Genomic DNA, 24406 nt, shown 5'->3' on the forward strand with positions numbered 1-24406 from the left:
GCATATGTTACTTGGGGGGAGCTACCTAGCCATCGACCTCGCAAAAAATGCTTGCCAAAGTGATCAGAAAGAGATATACCATGTATTGGGGTTACACCGTCTCTCTCGCTCTGCATTTGATTGACTAATAAAAGCAAACTTATCTTCTACATGTCAAATTTTAAGTGGTTTTCTACACTTAACCCCAAAACTTGAGCAGGTCTGAGAAAGGTTAAAAATGAGAATGTGGAGCTTTTGGTTATTTCAACTTAAGACGCACAATTGATATTAACATAGCTCGGCAAAAGGCCTTGTAACAACGATAAGTGATTTAAATTGGTTTGCAGGGTGCAGATATACGTCAAGATATCAAGGAAGTGAGATGGCTGGTAAACCGACGCGGGGTGTTATTCAAACAATCTGGAAACATTTCACAGAGTCGCTTAAAGTGCGTAGATTTAAAGGAGATTTAGTAGGTACTGATCACTTTGGTACCAAGTATTATGAAACACCACTACATGCTACAACTTCAAAAACAAAACCACCACGCTACTTCGAGCCAGTGGACAAAGATGACTTTCAGCAAGAAGTACCTGCTGAGTGGGAAGCGTGGCTAAGGTATCGCAGAAAAGAACCACCATCAGAAGCTGAGGTGTTGAAAAATCTGGCACTGATGAAAACTAAGAAGACAAATGCAACCGAATTGGAACGTGTTGTAGAAGCTTCAAGATCCTCAAAGTCAAAAACAGCCCCACTGCCAGAGGCGATTGGATTTCCAACTTACAAAGAATATGAGTATCCTACAGGATTCAAGAAGGAAAAGGAATGATGTCATTGGTGTGCATGTGTAATAGTGTTTTTCACTGGCTACACTCCATACTGACTAAGTGTGAGTTTCCTAAGATTGCACTTCTGCTATTGTTTGAAAACTGGGAAAATTACACTTAGTGTGTGTGAAGTGCAACGAGTGAATAATATTATGACTTTAGTTTAATTCTTTAGCGAATTGTTAAAATGTGATCGCCGATTGTTTTCGTAACCTGTATATAATATTATCAATGTTATGTAACAGTTGTAGGTAATAATTTGTACAGTCACAAGAGAGTTGATTGGTAAAAATCAATTGTTCACAGTAAATTCGTGTCAATACTCGTTTTTAATAGAAAGCATAATTCCAACCCCTTTATCTTTATTCTACCTGATATTGTTCTCTTACTCTGGAGTTGAATCAAGATGTTGAGTAATCAATACATGTTTTAAAATGCAAAACAATTTATTGACGTTAAATATGCCTCATTGTGCATTGCGAGTAGTACATTCGAGCGATATGGTATAATATTATGTATCTACGTACCAATTACAAACTCGATTGACTACAAAGCGTGAGAATCCATCACGATATACTAATTAAAAATTCGAATTTTTTATTTCAGGATAAATATGTATGGCTCACGGTAAAGTTTCTCACTCGATTTGCGTTACTCATTTGTAAACTTCATCGCATCTAACTCATAGTTCCATTGCAGCTGCACTCCTGATAATGAGTGCGTGGTTACAGCATAGACGTGCCATCGTAAACTTGAACGGAATACTGCCCGCTTCGGCAGATCCGCCCAGTCAATCGAGAATGATTTAATACAAATTTAAATCACAATACATAAATGAACTCTGCAACTTGAACCATCGATCCTATCGCTTTGTATAAAGTTCAAATTTTCTCATGTACCATGAGAAAACCAAGTATGAATTCTATGGATTAAATAGGAATCGAACTGGTGGTAGTAGTGTTGATTGTTGTTCAGCTTCTTCTGCGGCAGGAGGTATCGGTCTGATAATTTACAATGCAGGTGACAAAAGCAAGCACCATTGTGCATGTCAACCGGAGAAATCATGGTTGTCAAACAAGGCCTGGTCATAAAGCTCTCCTTTAACCAGCCGACCCCCAAAATATCGACCATTCAGCGAATCACGGGCTCTTTCTGCTTCTAAAATAGGAACACAAAAAATTCAGTTCAATTTCGAATTCACGAAATAATCCGCAGATAAGGTATGATTATTTTGATGTGTTCTTTATCAGCTTTACACCAGCCATAACTAATTGCAAGCTACAATGACTCGCATGCATATGAACAATACCCAATACATATAACATGACGATTAACTATAAAATCAATACCTACCACTCATTTGTGAAAATTCGACAAATATTTTCACAATAATCTCGACATCTTCCTCGTCTTCTGATTGTCTCTCGTTATATATGATTACTCTTTCAACAACGCCAAACTTCGAGCATTCATCCTGGATCTCTTCCTGCAAACTCTCATCTACATCCTCAGGTGCGACCATATTTCTTAAGATAACAACTCTTGATTCCACTTTACGCATAAGCTTTTGCATTACGAGATGTCTAGCACTCTGGCCCTTGATCGACATGTTCTCTTGCTGTTGAAGTGTTTGCGGCTCAGTTTCTTCCAAGAGTTTCTTCTGCAATTCTTCTTGCTGTTTCTGGTGCGCTGCCTGTTCTTGAGCCCGCCTCACGACATCCACGCTAGCAGCAGTTGTCACTGGAACCTGTTGAGTACATACAGTCAATCAATGATTTACTCATTATTCACAGCCAAAGAAACCAGCCTATATAATATGATTTCAAGCTTATTTCTAGATTCAATGCTAATGACTACATATTATTATTATTATCGTGTATTTGTACTTACAAGAGGAGCCCCCACAGCAGTTGGCGTGATAACTGCTGGTGGTGGGATGACAACCGTAGGTTGACCAGGAATAGGTTGAATTATGGCTGGTGGACGAGTTAGTGTTTGTGGAATAGCAATTCCGGGTGGTGGAATGACTGCAGGAACCACAGCACTAGCAATGGTAGGAGGTGCCATAATAGTTGTGGTCGCTATTGCGGGTCTGACTATTCCAGGTAGGGCTGAAAATGATATGTTACACTTAGACTTATTCGTATAAACAGTATGATATGTCTTTGGCCTACACCCGCCTTGATTTTTCCAGCCCATCCATCGATACATTGTTTCAAATAGTAAATACCTTGGTTTATTATGGGTGGAGTGTTTGTGCCCAATTTCGTAAGACCCAAGGCAACAGCGTTACTCGCTACTGCGTCCATGGCTTGTATTTTGGCTGTAGCAGCAGCTGCAGCTACTGCAGCAGCCGTTGGCATCATACTTGTACCGCTCGGAGGTCCCATGAGGGCATTTGGTGGTGTTATGGCTCTGCCGACCCTCAAGTACTGACCACCAAGATCAAAAAGATTCATAGACGCTATCGCTTCCAAGGCTGATTGCATCGTCTCGTACTCAATGAAACCGTATCCTTTGTGTCTGTGGGGTGAACTTCCTTGCGCAAGTTTGCAGTAAGTGATCGGCCCGAAAGCTTCAAACACCGACTTTATGTCATCTTCAGTTAAATCCTGATGAATTGACGCTATATAGATTCTGTTGTAATGTTTACTCTCCTCAGTTATCTCATCTATGACGGACTGAGCCTGCGGCATGTTAGAAGGGCGTCCCACTACCTGTGTTCCAAGAGTGAAAATTGATTAAAACTACATAACGGCGGCAAAAAACTTTTCTAAGTGGAATAGGTTAATTGGATTTAGGGTGTGTAGCTGTACCTTGATATTACGGCCTCCAATCATGACGCCATTCATTTGTTCCAATGCAAGTTGTGCTGCCTCTGGAATCTCGTATTCAACAAACGCAAAGCCTTTGTGCTTTTGCGTTACAGGATCCCAGGACATATTTATTGACTTTATAGGGCCAAATGGAAGAAAAGCTTGACGAATGGTGTCCTCCTTCAACTCGAAGCTTATACTTCCAACGTAGACCCTGTTGTAGCGATAGGTATGGCAAAATTATTTACTGGGATGGTACGGGACAATGAAATAAATTTTTGTTCTTGGGTATCTATTGGCCAAATATATACTAACAGGCCAGAGGCATGAAATTCATTTGTATTACTTTGATTACAATGGATCAAAAGTGATTAACTATAATTTTACTCTTTTTCTTTGAACTTGGTGTTATGGCATATCAAACATTGAGATTTGACGGAATTTCTCCTGAATTTAATTTAACTTGTCAAATGTTATCTTGTATCGTAATTTCTATGTTATCAAATATAACTAGAAATCAAAGTTAATTTTTCTATTTTTACTGTGACTGTTCAAACAGTTTGCCTCTGGTGTTAAATTAGGAATATAATTTTGACAAAAAGACGAAAGTTAGAATGTATGAGATGTTATTGTAATTGCAGGATAGAGGTGGTTTATAGTTAAAAATGATTAGGAGCAGAGGCGAAGCAAATAAGTGATGGACGTTGTTATATACGGGAAAAGGATGGTTTTAAACCAGTTGGCGATAATAGGAAGGCAGGAGGAAGCGAGTGAGGAAGGGCAGGGGAATCTAAGGCAAAGAACAAACAAACCTGCACATGAGGGCGAGAGCCTGCTGTCTCTGCACCTGATTCCGCTGACTAGCCATTTGCTGCAACACAAAGGACCACAGGCCTTCTATTGGTATCCCTCCCCCTTACTTGCACCACCGTTTGTTCACATTTCATAAATCCCCCAATCTCATTGTCATTCCCACCTCTTTCCTTGACTATTCTTCTCCTTTCTTTAATTTACCATATCTCTGTGCTGCCCGGTATCAACGTTGAGAGAACAACCAGGCAATATGTGCATCGTTGACAGATTACATACAGCAGAAGCAGAAAACATGATGAATTAAACCATGATCAAATAGAGATAAGAAAAACGGAATGAGAAGTACTTTTTTTCCATATAATACAGTATTGACTTTAACGGTCATCCATAATATTTTTTATAGCTACATACAATGCTATAGATTGTTCTAGCGAGTGGAACAGAAATTAACTCAATTACGCACTCAGAGAGACGTGATATTTTCCTTTCGGTTGGTATCGATAAGGAAAACTAGATTTTTTACTGCATATAGAGAATAAGAGTCAAATAGTCAAGGATAGAATGGTGTAAGATGATACTTTCTCAAATCGCTCATAGCCCATGCAAAACTAATCCTCCCTGCGTTGGTATGGCTCCGCTCTGCTCTGCTTTGCTCCCGCCGACTGGTATTAAAAACTCTAATTTCGTTTACAGTTGCGATTTAGGGAAATGTTGAAAGGGAAAGATTGATTGTAAGGCAGTATTGAGTTTTTCCTTGATTTAGTTGACACTAACCTGCACATTAGCAATAATACTTGCTGCCGCAGGACCAACTTATTCTTCTGCGGGGGAGAAAAAATCAACCGATCAGACTTAAAGTTATATTCAAAAAACCATTCATTGTTTAATTTAACTTTTATACGTACTGGGATCTGGGTGCTGAATCCACAAATTTAATAGAGGTGTTAATACACGTCAGACGGATTGGCGATAGGATTTACATACCAAGAGAGTGATTAGCCTTGGGTCATTCGAAAAGAGAATCTGAAAGATCTTTTTCTCACATTGCAAACGGCAGAATGTTTAACAAACTGTTTCCGCAATTTCTAAAACCCAAGTATTGTCTAAATTTGTGCAGTCAGCCGAAATTCAAAAAATTATTAGCTGATTTTCATATTAAACTCGAAATAATACCCGTAAGGCAGTGATGATATTGTGAGAAACGAGCCTGACGCATAATCATGATTAATTCTTGTAAAAATGAGAAAAACGAAACAGTCCTGGTGGCAGAAAATCTCATTCTTGATGCCCCTTTGTCATTTAAATATTTGGATGGTTTAGAAGTATAATTTTATTCTGATTCACGTTACCATGCGAACTGCTAATAACTTATCATAATTTTTTATAGACCATACCTATAGCCGTCCATTTCCAAATTGTTTTAGCAACAACGAATTGGTGAAAACAATGATGCATTCGATTGTAAGAAACTTGTTACCATTTTCACTTTTGCCTAAAAATTCTCACGGGGTAAACTTGAATATGATAATCTCATCTCTTTCGAAATGCATGTTTATAGGTAGGTTGACGGTGGGAGAAAACATTTAATACCTCTTTAGGTATCGAACCGATTGCCGAGCCATAAACTTTTTGCAGTCTCACCTGTTGCTGGTGAGCTAAAGTCTGCTTCATCAGGACCATCTTGATGCTCTGCTCCATTGCATACTTTTTTGCTCTGTTCACTGCATCTAGCTGTTCTGATGTTACCTTGGGCAAGCCAGCTCCCAAAATGCCTGGTAGGCTCAGGTACTTTGCCCCAGGACCTGATCGGGATAATAAACAATACGAGCAAATTAGGAACAATGTTTTCTCAATCTTTTTACTTTCTAAACATCTGAGAAAATTGTCAGATCTTATCAGCACAGCGTCCACGATGACGGAGTCAACCTTTGGCCAAAGGAAACGGCCAAAGGGACTCAACGACTTTATTGTCACAAAATATTGATACATCATACTTTTGGAAATTATAATAACGAAAATCGTTTACTGAAAAATGTTAGTTATGCAAAAATGTTTGAATTTATAGAATGTGAGATGCATAATGTGGATGGGATTGCTGAAAAACTTTTTTTATGCAAAGATAACAGTATTATCTTCAACTTACCGGCGACGACTTGACCGGTCTGATTCAGATCATATATGGGGCCTGGCAAGAAGTCGGATGGATTTCCTATAAAGGAATAACAGATTAGAGAGTGTTTTCAATTAATGCAGGACCACCTTTACTACTTCTACCATCATGTAACATGATTCACTGGTACCATTTATAATAAATTTGAGCCATGAATAATTATTTTCATGAAGGTAGAAGCATTATCGATAGTCGGCTTTTTCAGAAATATTTGGGAATCATGGAAATATATTGCCAATCCTATCGTCTGGTTGGTATAACTTCAAGACAAAATAACCGATAAACTTCCTGATTTATTATTTTAGGTGTGTACTAAGTAAGGTCCAAAAATACGGCACGATGCTGTTAGATAATTGAATTTAGATTCAATAAGAAAAAACTGCACAGAAAGAAAACAGATCTTTGATAAAAATTGTTATTGATCGTAGCATTCAACAATTTTGTGTGGCAATGAATACTGATGTGAGCCAGATTTGTATATAAATTGAGTGGACGAATCGTGTCTGAAAGTACGCTGAACAATTTTTGGCTATATTATAGGAGACAGGGTGGTAAAAGGAATGTTGCCGTGCACAGCAGCTCCCCGACCCGGACCTTCCACCAAACTGTAAGTTTAAAGAAATTAAAACAGTCAAAGTAATGGCAATAGCATGATTGTCATATGATCAAAAATTAGACGTTTGTATCAGTACAAGCATGTATGCACGTAAATATATATACTAAATATGCAGGTATAAGTTTGTGTATGTGCATGCACATACACGTGAATCCTATATCATATTATATCGACAAATTAAGGAACAGAATCCTTAGTCGTTTCGCACGCACCATCCAAAACCAAATTGTAAAAATTCTTGTTGAAATAAATTAAGCTGACGATTAAAACTGCACGCCAGGTAATGAAACTTCATTGGGCTATAATGAATTTTTCTTAATATCTTTTAAGGAGGGCTAATAAAATTATTCTCTGAAACTAATTTCATGGATTCGTTTTGTGGATGATCTTCTGAATTTCTTTGCGAATGAGGTACGAAAACTATAATGATGCCCATGGCAGTGGGATTCTGTAAAATTCTTCTACTAGGCTACAAGCTGTGTTGTGTCCCTTATCCCTACAGAATGTCATTCAATTTTCAATGGTACGTGCTTGTTTAAAATTTGACCGAACGCGGGGCCAACTTAATATAACCAGCCTATCGACAAATGTAATTGTCGGATTTCATTCGTGACCAAATTGGTAGGGCTAGTCTCTGAAACAGAAATCAGAACACGTGTAACGTATCTTCTAAGATTTCTTTTGTTTACTTTGACATTTTGGCCAACGGTTGCCGCTTGTGTGCTCATTTTCATTCACTTAACAGCTAACAGAGCTCAGGGCTGAACAATGAAGGTTGCGCGCGCAATATATCCGACGGACCGAGGCGAGGCAGTAATCTGTAAGCACAAAGCAAAAGGAGAACTCTCTGAGTGGACTTCCGTCTGTTTTGCTTATTGTTTGCCTTCTGCAACTTATGTCAGCTGACTCACCGAGCCGAGGGCTACAACGTCTAGTCGATTATTTTAGCTAAGAATCCTGTTATGAGAAATTTTATACACGCTTTACCTAAGAATAAAAAATATTATACCCTCCGCTCCTCGCTTCGTACAATCTGTCTTTAGAAAGTCCTTAAAAACTTACCTGCCTCACCTAGGACTCTAGATTGAAATATTGTTCAAATTTTAGTAAGTGGACTTTGTAATCTTTCATTCCGTATTTACAGGCAAAATCTCGATAGCATGATGTTGAAAATAGTTTGATTGCGAGCTACCCTAGGGGTGAGTGCTGACCTAGCTAATATACATTTATATATGCATCGAGTACCGCGTACTCGGCACTAGACGTTGCGTAGGTAGTCGGAGGGAGTTTGAAACTCGGATTCTGTTCAACGAACGAAGGGTACTTTCTTTCTTTCTTTCGTTCAGTCTCAGCTCAGTCTCAGCCCGCAGACTCTGTACTGTGTCTCTCCGCTGTAACATCTCAGAACAGAAGGACAACCATACATTAGTTTTATTTGAGCCCATCGCCCAAACCTGGTTGACATATCGCCATACCATTCTCTTTTCAACAAGTGCATTGTACCACTATGTTGTAACATGTATATATTATTATAACTCGTATAATGTATTTTGGCCATAGAGCAATGAACCGTCAAACAGCTGAGCCCATTTCATTCTTATATCCTGTATGTATTTTCATACATTACCTAACAATTTCTGTATTTTAATATATTTGTCTCTAAACATTAGGCTGTATTTTCTCCACGATAAGTAATGTCTGATTCAAGATGACAGGCTTAGCACATTGTATTACCTTCTGTACGGAGTTTCTTGACTGGTGGCTCGGCGTTGGTTTGCTGTTGAGTGTTTGTAGGCGGTGCCTGGAATGCGAATTAATATTGGAAAATTGATAGGCCCAATTGACAGTGAAAGTTCATGCGATTTTTGGCGAGAAAACATCAAGGCAGAGTTGACGCCTTGGATGTAAGAATTGTAAGCATTTCTCGGAAAATTCTATTGTGCAACAGGTGAAGCTTTATATGATACAATATTTTTGACTAATTGGCGTTGAAACAGATAAACGCCATAATGCTAAATTCTAACGCGAACGTCCCACCGACGAAACGACCGATGATCTAAAGTCCCTCGCGGTATTCAGCATTCGATGAAGCGCGAGAAAAATATTCTTACCATGGCCATTGTTCCGTTCATATCTCAACTGAGCACAAGCAGGATACGGTACGTTGAATCGTGTAACGAATATCGTCCCACAGTAACGTATAAACGACTTCTCAGAAGTTATGGATCCTGGACCACCTCGATACGATCACAATTCACAACCCAAAGCGTCGTCGCAGATATTCTACTATGGCCGGTTTTCCGCTTCCGACGACTCCTCGATTCTGCTCGCTGTTCTTATAACCATCGTAACATGCTCCAAACAAAATGAAAATAGATGGCGTTGGTTGGTATGTTGATTTAGTTCAGCGCGGGAGATTCAAATCTCTAGAATGATTTTACGATTATTTTTACTTTTTCAAACAAGGCCTAATTCAATAATGAAATTATTTTCATAAAGTGAAAACAATCATTACATGGGCCTTGGTATGTCAACTGTAATCTGCTATTATTGTTGATATCAAACACTCGTGAGGTTAACCATCTTTAGCACAATTTACCGTTCAATTTGTTTCACGGCCGACTCTGCGCCACCCGCCTATCACACATAACCTTTGCACATAACCTGACATCCAGTTGAAAACGGGTTGGAGAAAAGCCACGAGTTCGGCTAAGACGATCAATTAAATTAGGCTCCCGATTCGAGAAAAAGAGGAGATGTGAAAAGTGAACTTGATCAGATCAGCACGTCTAATCTTCCGATACTACGACCTTGTGACAGTTAGCATTGTTTTTAGAATTCCCTTCACACGTGACAAATTTAAACTCAACAATGGAAGGCGATGGTTTCCAAGTTAGAATAATAGGCGAGGAAAAGGTATGGAATCTTATTTTTAAAATAATCCTCTCGCAATAAAGAAACATTCCCAAAATAGTTTACCACGTATGTCACATTGCGATTACTTGCCATCTTATAAATTTTCACTTCTCAATCAGTGCATGTTCGGTACTTCAAAGGCACATTTTTATTCTCCACAATGTTGTAATTTTTGTTCTGTTACTCCCTTGGATATTCCACACATTTATATATTAACAACAGTTTCTTCTATGCTGCAGGGTAAAGGCATCTTTTCTTTGAAATCATTCAAAGAAGGAGAAGTAATATTCCAAGAGAAGCCTATCGTCTGTTGCCAATTCTCATGGAATGCAGAGTATGGATACTCTGCCTGTGACAACTGCATGAGCCCGTTAGAAACAGCGGAAGAAAATGCTAGACGCCTTGCTGGCAAACCGGACTTAGTTCTGCCTTATCCCGAGTGCTGCCAAACCAAGAAGGAATCAATTGTGGCCTGTCCAGACTGTGAAGTAAAATACTGCTCAGCGGAATGTCAGCAGGAGAGTCTTAGCAGGTGGATTGCACGAATGGCTTTTCGTTTTCAGTTCGACTATTAAGAGCAGCTGATGATATAATGAATCAATCAACAGGTATCACCAATACTTGTGCCATAAGTCCCGTAATGATCCTGAAAACGACAGTCATCCTTTGGTGAGACTAAACGAAGCGTGGAAGCAGATGCATTATCCACCGGAAACAGCTACTATAATGTTATTGGCTAGAATGGTTTCAATGGTCGAGCAATGTTCAGATAAAGAGACGGTCCTATACACTTTTGGCCAATTTTGTAGACGTGCTGTTAACGAAACGCAAGAAATTTCTCACAATTTATTAGGAGAAAAATACATTGGGCAGATCGATATGTTGAGAGAAATGGCACAATCTGCTCTAAACAACGAGGCTGTAGCACATGTATGTGTAAATTCAAATTATGTTACATGCATTGTAGAGGGTGTAAGATGCGACTAATCGCTGTCATTTCAGTGGTTCACTCCCGATGGATTTAGGAGTATCTTGGCTCTAATTGGGACCAATGGCCAGGGTATTGGAACAAGTGCTTTTAGCCGATGGGTAAGAAACGTTTCAGCACTTGAACTGCCTATGGACAAAAGAATGGAAGTTGACAAATTGATTGATAGGATATACGACGACATGGAAGAAGGTAAGGTTCAGACTTTTGAATATTTTGATAGTTATTTATTTGCAGTTAGTTGAAAAGTTATGTTAACCGAGGTGTACCTGTGTGATTCTCAACAGTCGTCGGATCATTTTTGAATAACGAAGGCTCAGGTCTCTACAAACTTCAATCAGCTGCCAATCACAGCTGCGCCCCAAACGCAATAGTCGAATTTCCTTACTCTAATAGTACCCTGGTGCTTAAAGCACTCAGAGACATACGACCGGAGGAAGAGATTTGTATCAGTTATTTGGATGACTGTGCCTTAGAGCGGAGCAGGTACTCTAGGCAGAAAGCTCTCAGCTCACTCTATCTATTCGTATGCAGGTGTGATAAGTGCCTGTCTCAAGCTGACGACCCGAATGAAACTTCCGATGACTATGACGATGATGACGACGATGGTGATGATGTAGACATGTAAAAAATTAACATGTTTATCCATTAACATCTTGCGAAATATTGAGGCAGCTAATACTTGTCCTCTTTATTCAACGATACCGTTAAAACGCAGCAATAATTTGCCTACATTACATTTTATACATGCATGCTCACGCGTACTTATATGAGTACAATATATATCTACGCTAACGTTCACTTAGCAGACATTATATGTTAGTAAATATCCATACTTACATATACCGTATATGTATGCATTTTTGCGGTATTAATAACGTTTTACTAAACATATATTGATGTGGTATTTTGTACTTTATTACCGCTATATTTCTGAGTGAGATCCTATCCAGTAATAAAAACGACATGAAAAATATAAAAATGACTGTCGACTTTTCAAATGATTCTCCCGAATTTGAAATAATGCGTGCCACTGGGGGTCGATTATGTAATTTCACTCTTTGCATTTTCCATCATCCAAGCATTCTCATTAGTTGCCTAAACTTTTCAAACCAATCAGAATGCTTTGATGGTGAGAAATGTGAAAACTCGAAATTACATATTCGACCCACAGAACTATAAAATACCTGAAACATGTGCCTGCAATTCTACGGCATAAAGAGGCAGCGAGTAGAAAAAAATACATTAATAAATCAATCATTACTATAATAATACATTTGTTAAAATTTCATATAAATATAATAGTGACAGCTCGTTTCCACACCACCACTAGGGGTAGAGCATTCGGTGCGTTTTTTTTAACGTGGTATCCCCAATAGGCCTATTCCACGAAGAAGAAATGTAAAATTGATGTCAACGACATTGATAAATTTGATTTTGTATGCAATCCAAATAATGAGAGGAGAAAAAGAGGAAGAAAAATCCCAATCACTACAAAACGTAAGATCTTCAGAATTCTACAGTTCAATTCAAAACAAAAAATTCATCAAGGAGTATCAATAAAACCGATGATCAACAACTCGGGACAAAATTGTATTTTAAAATAAAACGAGAACATAACGAAAACGTCAGAAGGAAATCTTAATAAGTCTCTATGCACTTTGTGATCACTTTGACTGTGAGTCCAGAATTTGCGGATAGATTAATATTTGACAAATTTTACACCGTGAAAACGAAAATTGTGACTGACTCAACTACAGTTAGATTAATTTTTTTTTCTCCAAAATGCGGCAACCAACTAGATGTCAAACATTACAATATTTCACTTAAAATTAAACAAATGATGACAGAACAAAGCTTTATTTATTAGTTTGAGTCGTTGGCATTTAATTTTCACGTTGTAATTAATGACATTCCCAATGTTAGTCCACACTAATATACAGTTATACTACATACATACATACTAATAAACTATACATGTATGAGATAATTTTAATACAGGTTTACACCCAATATTCCTCAACCAGACCTAAACAATTAAATTTTGATTTTTCAGTGGAGCCAATTAAACTCAGTGACTTGGAACAGATGAGAATATAACTAGTATTGAAATAGACAAAAAGGAAATTAGCTTAGATAACAAAGAATTATGATTGGTGATAAGAAGAGAAAATTGATTAACTGAAACAGAGGAAAAGTTTGATTAGTTGAAACAGATAAAAGGTATAATTAGCTGAAACAGACAAAAGGTTTAATTAGCTGAAACAGAGGAAAAGTTTGATTAGCATAAATAGAGGAAAAGTTTGATTAGCTGAAACAGACAAAAGGTTGAATTCGCTGAAACAGACAAAAAGTTTAATTAGCTGAAACAGACAAAAGGTTTAATTAGCTGAAACAGACAAAAAGTTTAATTAGCTGAAACAGACAAAAGGTTTAATTAGCTGAAACAGATGAAAAGTTTGATTAGCTGAAACAGACAAAAGGTTTAATTAGCTGAAACAGAGGAAAAGTTTGATTAGCATAAATAGAGGACAAGTTTGATTAGCTGAAACAGACAAAAGGTTTAATTAGCTGAAACAGAGGAAAAGTTTGATTAGCATAAATAGAGGACAAGTTTGATTAGCTGAAACAGACAAAAGGTTTAATTAGCTGAAACAGAGGAAAAGTTTGATTAGCATAAATAGAGGACAAGTTTGATTAGCTGAAACAGACAAAAGGTTTAATTAGCTGAAACAGAGGAAAAGTTTGATTAGCATAAATAGAGGACAAGTTTGATTAGCTGAAACATACAAACGGTTCAATAAGCTGAAACAAAGGAAAAGTTTGATTAGCTGAAACAGACAAAAGGTTCAATAAGCTGAAACAGAGGAAAGGTTTGATTAGATGAAACAGACAAAAGGTTCAATAAGCTGAAACAGAGGAAAGGTTTGATTAGATGAAACAGACAAAAGGTTCAATAAGCTGAAACAGAGGAAAGGTTTGATTAGATAAAACAGAGAAAGTTGCTACAAGTACAGTGATAAAATATATGTCGAATTCAACTTGATATTCGCGGCAATAAAATTTAACTCGATTATTTTTAATAATGACGACAAATTGCATTTTTTTTAAATCATTATCTATTTCCGAGCAAGAGTTATTGAAATAAATATTTTGTTCGACTGGAATTTATAGGTATCAGTGTACTTGTAAGAAAAAATTGCTTTGTTGCCCTGGAAGAAAAAGTATTACTATGGCTAAAAAACAAATAATTTTGTACATCTCAGATATATTTCACGAATATTTAGGCCAAAGTTCTTCACCATACACTCTGCGATTTGTATACCTGCGCGTTGCGCACCGCCTTACATATGCCGCGCTTTCTCTCATAACCACAAAGTATCAAGTAGACGCGCAAAAGGCGCGGTCAAACTTGAAAACTTGTTTGTTCATAACAAAATTGACTCAACAGCTGAAAAATAAGCATATCAAGAGAGCTTTACTTTCCCACGTACTATTAGCGAAATCGATGCGCAAAAGGCACGAGCAATCGATTCGCATCATCAATTGTCGCATTAAAAGCGCGTCCGGTTTGAGTGATTACTTGGCGCACAAAAAGGCGCAATCGAATAAATTGTCAAAAAGTTTCTTATATTTAGGACTTGTCGTAAAAACTCTGTAGAAACCCAATCCACATCTACGTTTTTTAAATCAGATACACTGCGATGCGGATTGTTGTTCTCAGATACGAATCAAGTCCGGGAGGGAAGTTGGAGAGCATGCATTATTGTGTGGCGTGACGGTCGGCGGTCCTCTTCGACGCGACGTCTTCAAGCTCAGCATTTCTCCCCATCTAGCGTACCACGGAACGCGATAGATGGTCCAGAGATGCGTTTTGCCCATTCAAACGATCACAGAGATTAATTGAATGAAATAATGATGGATAATGACTGAATAATTGCATTGAATAACGGCTGATAAATAATTGCAGAGTAAGAAGAAATGGAAAATTCAACCTCCTTAATATTTAAATACTGACAAATGGTCTATAGATTCGTATACAATCTTTCAAGTGTTTTCGGAGAAAAATTTCTGTGATAGTTTGACGCTGTGGATTACAAAAGTTAATAACATCACGGTACATCGCGACCTTCCTACCCTCGCCTGATTCCCAACGGAACCACCCAACGGAAATGTTGAAAAAAGATTCACACGCACATCCACATCAAACCCCGCGACGGATCCCAAAACGACCACCTACCTCCCCGGTTACCTATATTCGATCTAAACGATTCTCCATTTTTTCCAACACACATCATTCTTCCTCATTCGCGCCGTGGTCACTGTCACTTACTTTTTCGTTGATTCCCTGTAGGGAGCAAAATGTTTTTGTACCATAGTCCGCCAACTCAGAATACAGTATCGCGGTTGTATCACGCCAACTCTAATATTGTATGCATTATTTTAGAAAATACTGGCAGACTATCGGTACACCAACCTTTTGTGAAATGGATTAAAAACATCCTGTATGCCAATCAGCATTTTTCTAAACGAGCTAAGCTTACATTTGACAGATATTTGTTGCTTGTTAAAAAATTGAAAATGATTCATAATATAAAATGCAATTTCATTACGTTACTTTATGCTGGACTTTGTAGTTTAATCAATTCAACAATAATGTGAATAATTGAATATATTCAGACCTCAGGTGAAACCACCACTCAAACTACATAATTGTTAAATTCAAATCTAGATTATTACATCAGTAGCGAAACACGATTCGATCTTGCGATTTGTGAATGAGTGATGGTTACCTGTCGCGATGCTCATTCCACATTCAGCAACGTGTAAAATTTCTAACTCTAAGTAAGCTCTGGTAAATGAAAGTGCAAAAAAAAAATTATTCAACTGAAAGTTAAGCATCGTTGCGATTGCGAATGAGCCTACCCATGCAGCTAAGAAATCGAAGATTGATGTAATATTATTGCTACCGCCACGCCACGTGACAGGGGAATACCAGGGAAATATCCGTAACCCAAACACATGCAAACTCACCAATTTTCACCTCCTCCGGGCTGCTCCACACTTCAGATGTAGTAGTTCTGGTAGATCCCAGGGTGAATCGTGAAGTGACGCACTTTTTACACTGCAATAAGAATATAACAGAATAAAACTCATGCAATATACTTGGATCAGATTTAGTTTCATTAGAAAGTGTCTATTTTAAACAATTTTTTTTATGCACCGATACATGAACCACAGAATCAATAATAGAAAGCATTGAAAATTTACTACAGTTTTCTTGAACGTCATTAAGGACTAAATAGTATTGAATTTCAACTAAAGGTCAGCTTTCTTAGAGTGAATTTAGCGTGATAGTGTAATCAAAAATGATCTCGATCATGTACCTGTTTTTTATTTTCCAACGGCACTGAGGCCTGGTTAGATTTTGCATTTTATTTTGCGATGTCTATTACTGGGCTCAATTCAAATAATCGCAAACCTCGATTAGTCATGCTGCAGTCTATTTCTGTAATCAGATAAAATAACACCAAATTTTGTTAATATTTCCAAATATTTATATAATATAATAATTAACATAATAATAGTTCATTTCCAAAATCCATGTACGTACAGTATTCAACACGTATATTTCAAATGTGTTGTAATATATTGCTTAATCTTTAAAAATATAATCGATTGCATTAAACGCCACTATTATGTATACAATGCATCCGTAAGCTCACCGACATTTTTTCACCTAACTTGTTTTCAATACGCAAGAATCGGTGCTAAAGTGACCTATACGCGACAATTGCATTTTATGGACCCGTGAGAGTGCTATTGTTCGACCAGAAATCAGAAACAATGATTCAAACGAAGGTCATCCCCCGCAAGGTCAGTTTTATCAACCCAATTCACCGTACAACCGAAGTATCTCCTCATTGCAATAAAAAAAATAATACGTATGTTAGGTTATTCTGAAGAATGATTGAGATTACTGTTGAAAAACCAATCTCTGCTGACTATTTGACTCGCTTACACTTTTGTAAATTCGGTATCGACGCAGGCCGGTGACCGTTAAAATCTACACGAATAATTCGTAATACGTACCTAACTTCAAATTGCTGATTTCATATCTAAAGTTTTTTCAACAGTCGATATTGAGTTAGTTACCAAAAATCCGCGGGCAAAAAACAAAACACAACACCCTACGGACGGACAGAGGCAACTTCAAGTTACACGTACGATGGTTAAATGCGACGAATGTAACTCACCTTCAACATTTGCAGGCTGTTGTGATTTTAATAACACTCTAATTTTTTGAGCCACTTTTCTGCATGTTGCGTAGTAATTACCGAATGTAAATTACCAGAAATATGCACTGATTATAACACTGCGATTTGGATTCTACCACGCTGACGTGCGCAACTCTCTTCGAGCTATTTGAATCGGAGCAAACTCTACTCTTCAATCCTGACTGCCGGCGAGCACTGACTGGACCCGAATGAGCGCTACGCGATCACTGAAACAGATTTATATTGGAACGCTTACTTTGGTGGTGGGGGTAGCTTTAGTAATTCGCTCGCAGAGAGAGATATGTACCTTCTCCGGGGATCTCTGTCCTTTTCTGTACACTCCTAACCAGAATGATCTCCCCGTAAACAAAACGCATACCTGTGTATTGTGCGCGGGGCTTGCTCGCCTTTTTGACCGGTACGTCTAATTGTAAGACCGATATCGCTCGGTCGGACTACGCTGCGCACGGCAGTTGCACACAACACAATCAGATTTTGCATGTCGCAGCGGCAGTCGTAGATTTGAAAACCACGAACGGTAGGTCGTGTGAATTTTTTGATTTTCCACAACCCATTGACAAGCTTGGATGCAATGAAATACGTGTTAATTAAGGAGTACTTTGCATGAAACAAGAATCGAAAACTTTATTTATTAAAACATCGATATCATAGGATTCAGATTGATAATAATGTTACCGACAATATCAACAAACTCTACCGGCACTGCAAAACACGACTACTGATTGACGCTACCGATGTTTTCGTTGGTTATGTTGATGGCATCAGCAACAAGTTAAGCCTAAATAGGATATTTGCACATTCAGAAGTACAGAGTACAATGAATTTTCGTTACATACATACATCAGGGCTTAGAGGATATACTCAAAGAGTGTAGGATCTTTGGATATACTGTAAATGCTCTAAACATCATGGCCATTGAGTAAATGATAGTTCATACGGTTGTTAGAAGGTGGCGAAATGAAAGAAAATGTTTCTACAAATGGCGTCTGTCAAGTGGGTCAAGTGTCAGTTTCGTGGTCGGTATTGATGTATCGTCGAGATTAAGAGTGTGATGAAAAATATATTTATTGTAGTTCATCATAATTATGAAATGATAGTAAGGTAATCGAGAAGGCCGTGCAGATCGCAGGGACTTTTCAAATTTCTGGAAGGTAATCAGATCATTTCGAGAATTATTCTGATGCGCACGCTCGTTGGTTGAAGATTCTTCGTCCATCACGTTCTCTAGAATAACCAACGCACGAAAAAAATACGGGATTGGGGAATGCGATGAACGCTCGAAATTAACAATGGATGTTGTAAATCCTACGCCACAGGATCTTCAGAGAAAGCTCTACTTTCTCGTTGAACAATTACAACACATGGCCAGCGAGTTGCCTCCCAAATATCAAATGCGTTTACCGTATGAACTTCTGTCTGGACTGGCAAATTCTTTGCTAAACGATACTATATTTGAAATAGTCAAAGGGTTGATGGAAATTCAACACGTTACAGAAAAACACTTGTTTCAACAGCGACTCCAGCTATTGAATCAACAAAAAATTGAAGTTCAAGAGGCACTGTCCAATTTACATGACGAGGAAAAATGCATCGCAGCAAAAATGATTTTACAAAAGAAACACAAAGATGAATTGCGACAAACTGATATGAAACTGGTGTTGCAATTAGATCAAAAGGTATCTGACCAACAAGGCATATTGGAAAAAGCTGGCGTTCCTGGATTCTACGTCACCAATAACCCCACAGAAATTCAAGTACAGATGAGACTTTGTGACTTCATAATACGGCTCAGTAAAATGGAAATTCCATGTTGACCATGCGCGTTCAAATCTTGTCCTATACCTAATGAACTAGCTTATACGGCAAATCACGAATGACAATTATACAGTAAAACAAAGTGATCAGTAACATTTTTAAGAAAAACTGCAATCAGATTTGTATCAGAACATCAGGCTTGTATTTCATGTACAGATGTGATGAAAATAACGTTGAATAGATTTCTTTCTCTATAGAATCAGTCTGTTTTTTTTTGTTTTACAACATTTTAAGCTTACCAAATACCACCTATATGTCTAGGTTTGGTCGATTGGTATATCATTGTAGTGTTAACGCTGGATTGATTTTCATAATTTTCAATTTTCGCAAAACTTGTTGCGATGATCTTGTTATAATATCAGGCCTATAATACCCCCAATAACAGTACAATGGGCATGTATAACATATTAAATGCATTTGTTTTTGCACACTATCAAATAAATAAAGTGGCTAGTGAATTTTATAAAAGTTATATGTAAACAAATTTTACACTCTAATATGTCGACTGGGATAATATATAATTGAGTCACAATCCACAAAACTGGTAGATTCTATTTTCAAGTATTCATTGTTTGTGATTCACTGCAACTGAATGACTTACCTCCACTCAATACGTGAACAAAAAGCGGCGATAAAATTACAGCCATGAATGCAAATAATAAATTCTATTACTAACAGATACATATACGCACTAGATTTCCTGACATATTTACAGTCTTTTCAGAAATTACGTTCTATTTCCAAATCGGTTACTAAGCTGATAAATTTTGATTCGATTTCGCATCAACATATCATCCACTAAAATAAATTTAGTTCCAGGGATTTCGAGAAATTTTCACGTAATTTGCGCAGCAAAATTGGTAACCCATTGAACCATTTGTACGTGTAACATTGTCACATTTTCCCCAACAATTTCAACAGTTGAAAACTTACAAAAAAGACCACTCAAGAAGTAGCTTGTGCAGTAGATGGGGTTTGAGATGAAATATTGGCGTTAAATTCGGTACTGGCACCAATCGGATCAGTGGATCCTTCGAGGAAGCAGAGTCTGTAGACGTCATCAAAATTTGATACGAAATGTACTTCTAGACCATCTGTAATGTATTTAGGAAGGTCGGCATAGTCCTTTCTGTTCTCCTCTGGTAATAATACACAATTGACGCCAACTCGTTTAGCCTGGAAATGAAAATTTAGTTGAGTTTCGAGTGAATTGATGTTTGAATCAAATCAATATTTCAAGTAGATACAACTACTAACTGCAATTGTTTTCTCCTTTATCCCACCGACAGGAAGGACCTTTCCCATAAGACTAAGCTCTCCAGTCATAGCAACATTTTGCCTGATTGGTTTATTTTTTGCAAGCGAAATTAGGGCTGTTGCAATGGTAGCTCCAGCGCTTGGTCCATCCTTCGGTGTTGCACCTTCAGGAACATGCAGATGCAGGTGAGCATCGTAAAGGAATGTGTTATTCGGATCTTCTTTTTGTAGGAAATTCCTAGCCACAGTCATTGCAATTCGTGTCGACTCTTTCATTACGTCACCCAGATGACCAGTTATTTCAAATGTGCCTTCCAATTTTTTACTGCCAACAGGCTTTCTCATTGTTATCTCTATGAATAGTGTAGATCCGCCCATGGCTGTCCACGCCAATCCCATGACAACACCAGGTGGTGTAATCGTGTACATTCTGTCATGAGCAAAGACAGGTTTTCCAACGAACTCTTGTAAATTACTGTTGGTTAGATCGATTTTGTCCGTTTCATTTTTAACAACCTTATACGCAACTTTGCGTGAAACTTTCTCGATGTGTTTCTGCAAATTTCTTACTCCCGACTCTCGACAATAGGATTTTATCAACAGACCTAACGCATCGTCATGGATTTTCAAGTGGTTTTCCGACAGTCCTGAGTCCCGCATCGCCTGTGGTATCAAATATTGTTTGGCAATAGCCACCTTCTCTTCAGCTACATACCCCGACATCTCAATCATCTCCATTCGGTCTCTCAAGGGCTCTGGGATAGTGTCAACAACGTTTGCAGTGCAAATAAATAAAACTCTTGATAGATCTACAGGTACATCGAGATAATGATCTAAGAAATTTGCATTCTGCTCAGGATCCAACATCTCTAACAGAGCTGAAGCTGGATCGCCTTGATGTCCCCTGTGAAAAGTTAATTGGTTGATAATTAACGTATTACACATAGTCAAACAGTTATTCTAACGATGAACAAAATACTCACTTTCCGATTTTGTCAACCTCGTCTATTAGAACCAATGGATTTTCAGTTTTCGTCTTTTTCAAACACTGAATTATCTTTCCCGGCATCGCTCCTACATAAGTTCGCCGGTGACCCTTGATTTCAGCGACATCGGTCATGCCACCGACACTAAATCTGAAATACTCCCTATTGAGAGCGCTGGCAATAGATCTTGCTATCGACGTCTTACCAACACCTGGCGGGCCATGAAAGCATAATATTTTTCCCTGGGTTGAGCCTTTTAGCTGACTAACAGCGATAAATTCTGCAAATTAATATCATAAAAATTGAAGGCAACAAAACGATTTTTTAATTACCATTACATTGATTTATTGTAACTGTTTTACCAAGAATTCTCTTCTTTATATCCTCCATGCCATAGTGATCTTTTTCTAAAACTTCACTAGCTTGGGTAAGATTCAGATTCTCTGGACTTGTCATTCCCCAAGGCATAGATGTTAGCCAATCAAGATAATTTCTCGTCACACTGAAAAGATGTTTTTGTTAATCGCGTGTTACACAAATACCTATATATTTTATTCAGGTATTCAATTCTGAAGCCCAACGTACTTGAATTCGCTGCTGTGACTCTCGAGAAAACTTAATTTGTTCAATTCCTCATCCAAGACATCCATGACTGGTTTTGGCACAACTTTCTGCCTTATACGTTCTCTGTATTTCTCCTCAATTGCATCTTTGTCATCCTTTTCCAATCCCAGTTCTTTTTTTATAACTTTCAACTGCTCGTGAAGTATGTACTTTCTGTGCTGCTGTTTCACTTTTTCTTCCACTTCTCTACCAATTTTTTGCTGCAGTTTACTAAGCTCACATTCCTTCTTAAGGAGTGCCAATGATAACATTAACCTTTTTGGAATCTGGAGGTATGAAAAAATATCATAGACGATAAATTTATATGAAAATTTCACCTATTACAAACCCTTCTACTTTACTCTGGACTGTAGCAATTTCAGTACGAATAATAATAATAAAAGTAATTCCAGTTGTTAATCTAAAGTAAATATTCTTCCACCTACATCCATTTCTTCGAGTACTTGTTGCAGCTCGTGAGCATCAGCTCCTGTAAGTGCAGCGCCCAAGTCGCTAAGATAGACAGGATTGTCAACGACTCTTTGACCTTGATGCAGCATTTGTTGAAGTGATTCTCTGTATAGCGGATTCATACTAATTATGTCTCGAATTGTCTTGATCACCTCCTGAGTTAGTGCCTGCAGGTTACAAATAAAAAATCATTTCATATTTTATTCACACAATAGAGAGACAGATGAATTACCGCCAGGTTAGCTACCTTTATTTCTTCTGTTTGCCTGAATTTTTCATGCGAAATATTGACAACTTCGACCATGAGCAATGGTTGAGTTTCAGAAGTGGCTGCACTTGCTTCTACTTTTCCTTCTGTAGAATCTTCTTTCTTCTCATCTTCTGGTGGTACAAGTTCGGTAGCTTCTTCAACTTTACTAACTGATTCAGTAGCTTTAGGTTCAACCCTTTTCCTCAGCATAGTCCTACGATGCTTTTTAACACCACCAGCTACCGTGTCTTCTATAGGGACGTTAATTGTGGTATTTAGTAGTGGAAACGTCAGTTTCATCTCTGTGTAAAGCAGGCAGCGCAATGGTTAAATAATACATTACAGATGCAATAAACTTATTGATAACAAATTCGGTAGATAGATAGACTCGACATCCATACTAGTTATTCTAAAAGTAACAGTGCATAATCTAGGTGTCTAACTTTGCCTTAAGTTCTTTTACAGATACCATACCTTGAGGTGATTTTGCAGAAAAGTCTTCTAGTATTTGACCAGTAATTTTTACTCTTCTATGGGCCATTACGACAAGTCTCAATCGATCACCCAAGTCCTGTACTTCGTGTATCTGAGCAAAAGTTCCAATGGAATACACCTCATCCAAATTTTGCACGACCTCAGCCTCATTCCTGTGATATGATTATTGATGTGAAAACGTGCGTGTGTTGGACAGTGTCTAATACTCTTTGAAGAACCGATAAAAAGGAAGGACTACTCACTCTTCGCTTTTCTTCAAAAATATCCCGACATACGGTTGGTTCAGTTTAACTTTACGACGTATAACATCTATCAAAATTGGATTGCTCAGTTCGATAAGTTTGATAAACCGTGGAAACACAGGATTCCTATTTATAGCTATAACCGGTAGATGCGGCCAGACTTCGGGAACAACCACAGTTGCAGGCAAAGCAGCAGCATAATCATCGGGGAGTTCAGGCTCGCTTTCACTGAGAACATAAAACAGTAGTAATGGTTATCAATACGTACTTGTGAATCGACAAGTTGATGATGCAACATTTGAAACAATGAAGTCGATGGTAATATTAGGATAACATTAATTGTAGCGATCAAGGAGTGACAAAATCAGGGCCTACTTGGAAGGTGGATCTTTATCCCCGGACTTCTTGGCTGAAGAGAACCCCCGAATGGCAATAAAGGCGGTGGTCTGCCTGTACCCTCGTGGAACCTTTTCCCACGCCTTGATAGGGCCAATCGTTTCTCCAGTAAGAATTTTTCCTCCCCATTGTCGCGTAGCGGTACCGGCAAATTTTCCTGCGCAATTCACCGGGCTCTGGACGTTAGAAAATGTTCGATTCCATGTAACTCGGTACCGATATACTGGTAACAATTTAAGTCGTAGCCCCGTTACGCATATTCGCATTTTGATCGACTACTGTTACGTTTATGTACCCTCCGATGCTGTCGTCTCAGGTGTCTGGGTCTCAGTGTATCTCCTTGCTATTCCCTGAGTGGTAGAAGCGCGGACCGAACTATCGAGAATTTACGAGGTTATGTATGGAATCTTGAGCGTGTCTGCAGTGTCTGTATCCGTGGTTATGTAGTATGAATTTAGCTGAAAGTA

General features: G+C 38.1%; 5 protein-coding genes across 19 annotated transcripts in view; 3 read left to right on the plus strand and 2 right to left on the minus strand.

Moving 5' to 3' along the window:
* Nucleotides 1–1685, plus strand: part of LOC124411547 (NADH dehydrogenase [ubiquinone] 1 alpha subcomplex assembly factor 2) — a 2935-nt gene extending 1250 nt beyond the window's left edge. For 2 of the 4 annotated variants that reach the window (XM_046890731.1, XM_046890729.1), the window contains exon 2: nt 327–1685. In XM_046890731.1, the coding sequence (XP_046746687.1) occupies nt 362–808 (447 nt within the window). In that variant the 5' untranslated portion in view covers nt 327–361 and the 3' untranslated portion in view covers nt 809–1685. Of the gene's footprint in view, nt 1–68; nt 211–326 lie in introns of those variants that run through there. The other 2 variants (XM_046890728.1, XM_046890730.1) reach the window with 2 other exon arrangements.
* LOC124411545 (gonadal protein gdl) overlaps nt 1–19438 on the plus strand; it is a 26612-nt gene extending 7174 nt beyond the window's left edge. Inside the window, exons 3-4 of one of the 2 annotated variants that reach the window (XM_046890726.1) lie at nt 16065–16074; nt 18633–19438. In XM_046890726.1, coding sequence (XP_046746682.1) covers nt 18714–19238 — 525 coding nt within the window. In that variant the 5' untranslated portion in view covers nt 16065–16074; nt 18633–18713 and the 3' untranslated portion in view covers nt 19239–19438. Of the gene's footprint in view, nt 1–16064; nt 16075–18426; nt 18576–18632 lie in introns of those variants that run through there. The other variant, XM_046890727.1, reaches the window with a different exon arrangement.
* LOC124411536 (poly(U)-binding-splicing factor half pint) lies at nt 1234–9533 on the minus strand. Of its 10 annotated transcripts, none has more exons than XM_046890705.1 (10): nt 9333–9533; nt 8956–9022; nt 6579–6644; nt 6026–6237; nt 4435–4493; nt 3623–3836; nt 3037–3523; nt 2697–2917; nt 2160–2553; nt 1234–1964 (listed from the first exon to the last, which is right to left on the minus strand). In XM_046890705.1, exons 1-10 carry the CDS (start codon nt 9351–9353, stop codon nt 1855–1857), a joined length of 1851 nt encoding a protein of 616 aa, XP_046746661.1. In that variant the 5' UTR covers nt 9354–9533; the 3' UTR covers nt 1234–1854. The 10 variants fall into 10 exon arrangements, with proteins under 10 accessions (XP_046746661.1, XP_046746666.1, XP_046746663.1 ...); XM_046890710.1 differs by lacking the exon at nt 9333–9533 and adding an exon at nt 8474–8612 and having other exon boundaries at nt 6579–8039; nt 8956–9001; XM_046890707.1 differs by lacking the exon at nt 9333–9533 and adding an exon at nt 8467–8612 and having other exon boundaries at nt 6579–8039; nt 8956–9001.
* Nucleotides 9873–12111, plus strand: LOC124411542 (histone-lysine N-trimethyltransferase SMYD5). Its single transcript, XM_046890722.1, has 5 exons — nt 9873–10137; nt 10377–10669; nt 10746–11067; nt 11140–11317; nt 11413–12111. The coding sequence occupies exons 1-5, from the start codon at nt 10093–10095 to the stop codon at nt 11751–11753; spliced, it is 1179 nt and encodes a 392-aa protein (XP_046746678.1). The 5' UTR covers nt 9873–10092; the 3' UTR covers nt 11754–12111.
* LOC124411534 (lon protease homolog, mitochondrial) lies at nt 19359–24354 on the minus strand. 2 transcript variants are annotated; one of them, XM_046890700.1, is made up of 10 exons: nt 23919–24354; nt 23544–23771; nt 23281–23453; nt 22804–23057; nt 22532–22723; nt 22068–22372; nt 21845–21984; nt 21480–21762; nt 20497–21400; nt 19359–20415 (listed from the first exon to the last, which is right to left on the minus strand). In XM_046890700.1, the coding sequence occupies exons 1-10, from the start codon at nt 24203–24205 to the stop codon at nt 20185–20187; spliced, it is 2997 nt and encodes a 998-aa protein (XP_046746656.1). In that variant the 5' UTR covers nt 24206–24354; the 3' UTR covers nt 19359–20184. The 2 variants fall into 2 exon arrangements, with proteins under 2 accessions (XP_046746656.1, XP_046746655.1); XM_046890699.1 differs by having other exon boundaries at nt 22804–23108.
* Between the last annotated feature and the right edge of the window lie 52 nt (nt 24355–24406).

Source organism: Diprion similis, chromosome 10 (assembly GCF_021155765.1).
Source record: "Diprion similis isolate iyDipSimi1 chromosome 10, iyDipSimi1.1, whole genome shotgun sequence".
Classification (NCBI taxonomy): Eukaryota; Metazoa; Arthropoda; class Insecta; order Hymenoptera; family Diprionidae; genus Diprion; species Diprion similis.

Coding starts and splice junctions, on each gene's coding strand:
- LOC124411536 (XM_046890705.1), bottom strand. CDS start 9,353: ATGAACGGAACAATGGCCATG. Junction 6,645..8,955: donor CAAGAAACTCCGTACAGAAG/GTAATACAATGT, acceptor ATTCCTTTATAG/GAAATCCATCCGACTTCTTG. Junction 2,554..2,696: donor CTGCTGTGGGGGCTCCTCTT/GTAAGTACAAAT, acceptor TGTACTCAACAG/GTTCCAGTGACAACTGCTGC.
- LOC124411542 (XM_046890722.1), top strand. CDS start 10,093: ATGGAAGGCGATGGTTTCCAAGTTAGAATAATAGGCGAGGAAAAG. Junction 10,138..10,376: donor GAATAATAGGCGAGGAAAAG/GTATGGAATCTT, acceptor TCTATGCTGCAG/GGTAAAGGCATCTTTTCTTT. Junction 10,670..10,745: donor CAGCAGGAGAGTCTTAGCAG/GTGGATTGCACG, acceptor ATCAATCAACAG/GTATCACCAATACTTGTGCC.
- LOC124411534 (XM_046890699.1), bottom strand. CDS start 24,205: ATGCGAATATGCGTAACGGGGCTACGACTTAAATTGTTACCAGTATAT. Junction 23,772..23,918: donor GATAAAGATCCACCTTCCAA/GTAGGCCCTGAT, acceptor TTATGTTCTCAG/TGAAAGCGAGCCTGAACTCC. Junction 22,724..22,803: donor GGCAAACAGAAGAAATAAAG/GTAGCTAACCTG, acceptor TGTAACCTGCAG/GCACTAACTCAGGAGGTGAT.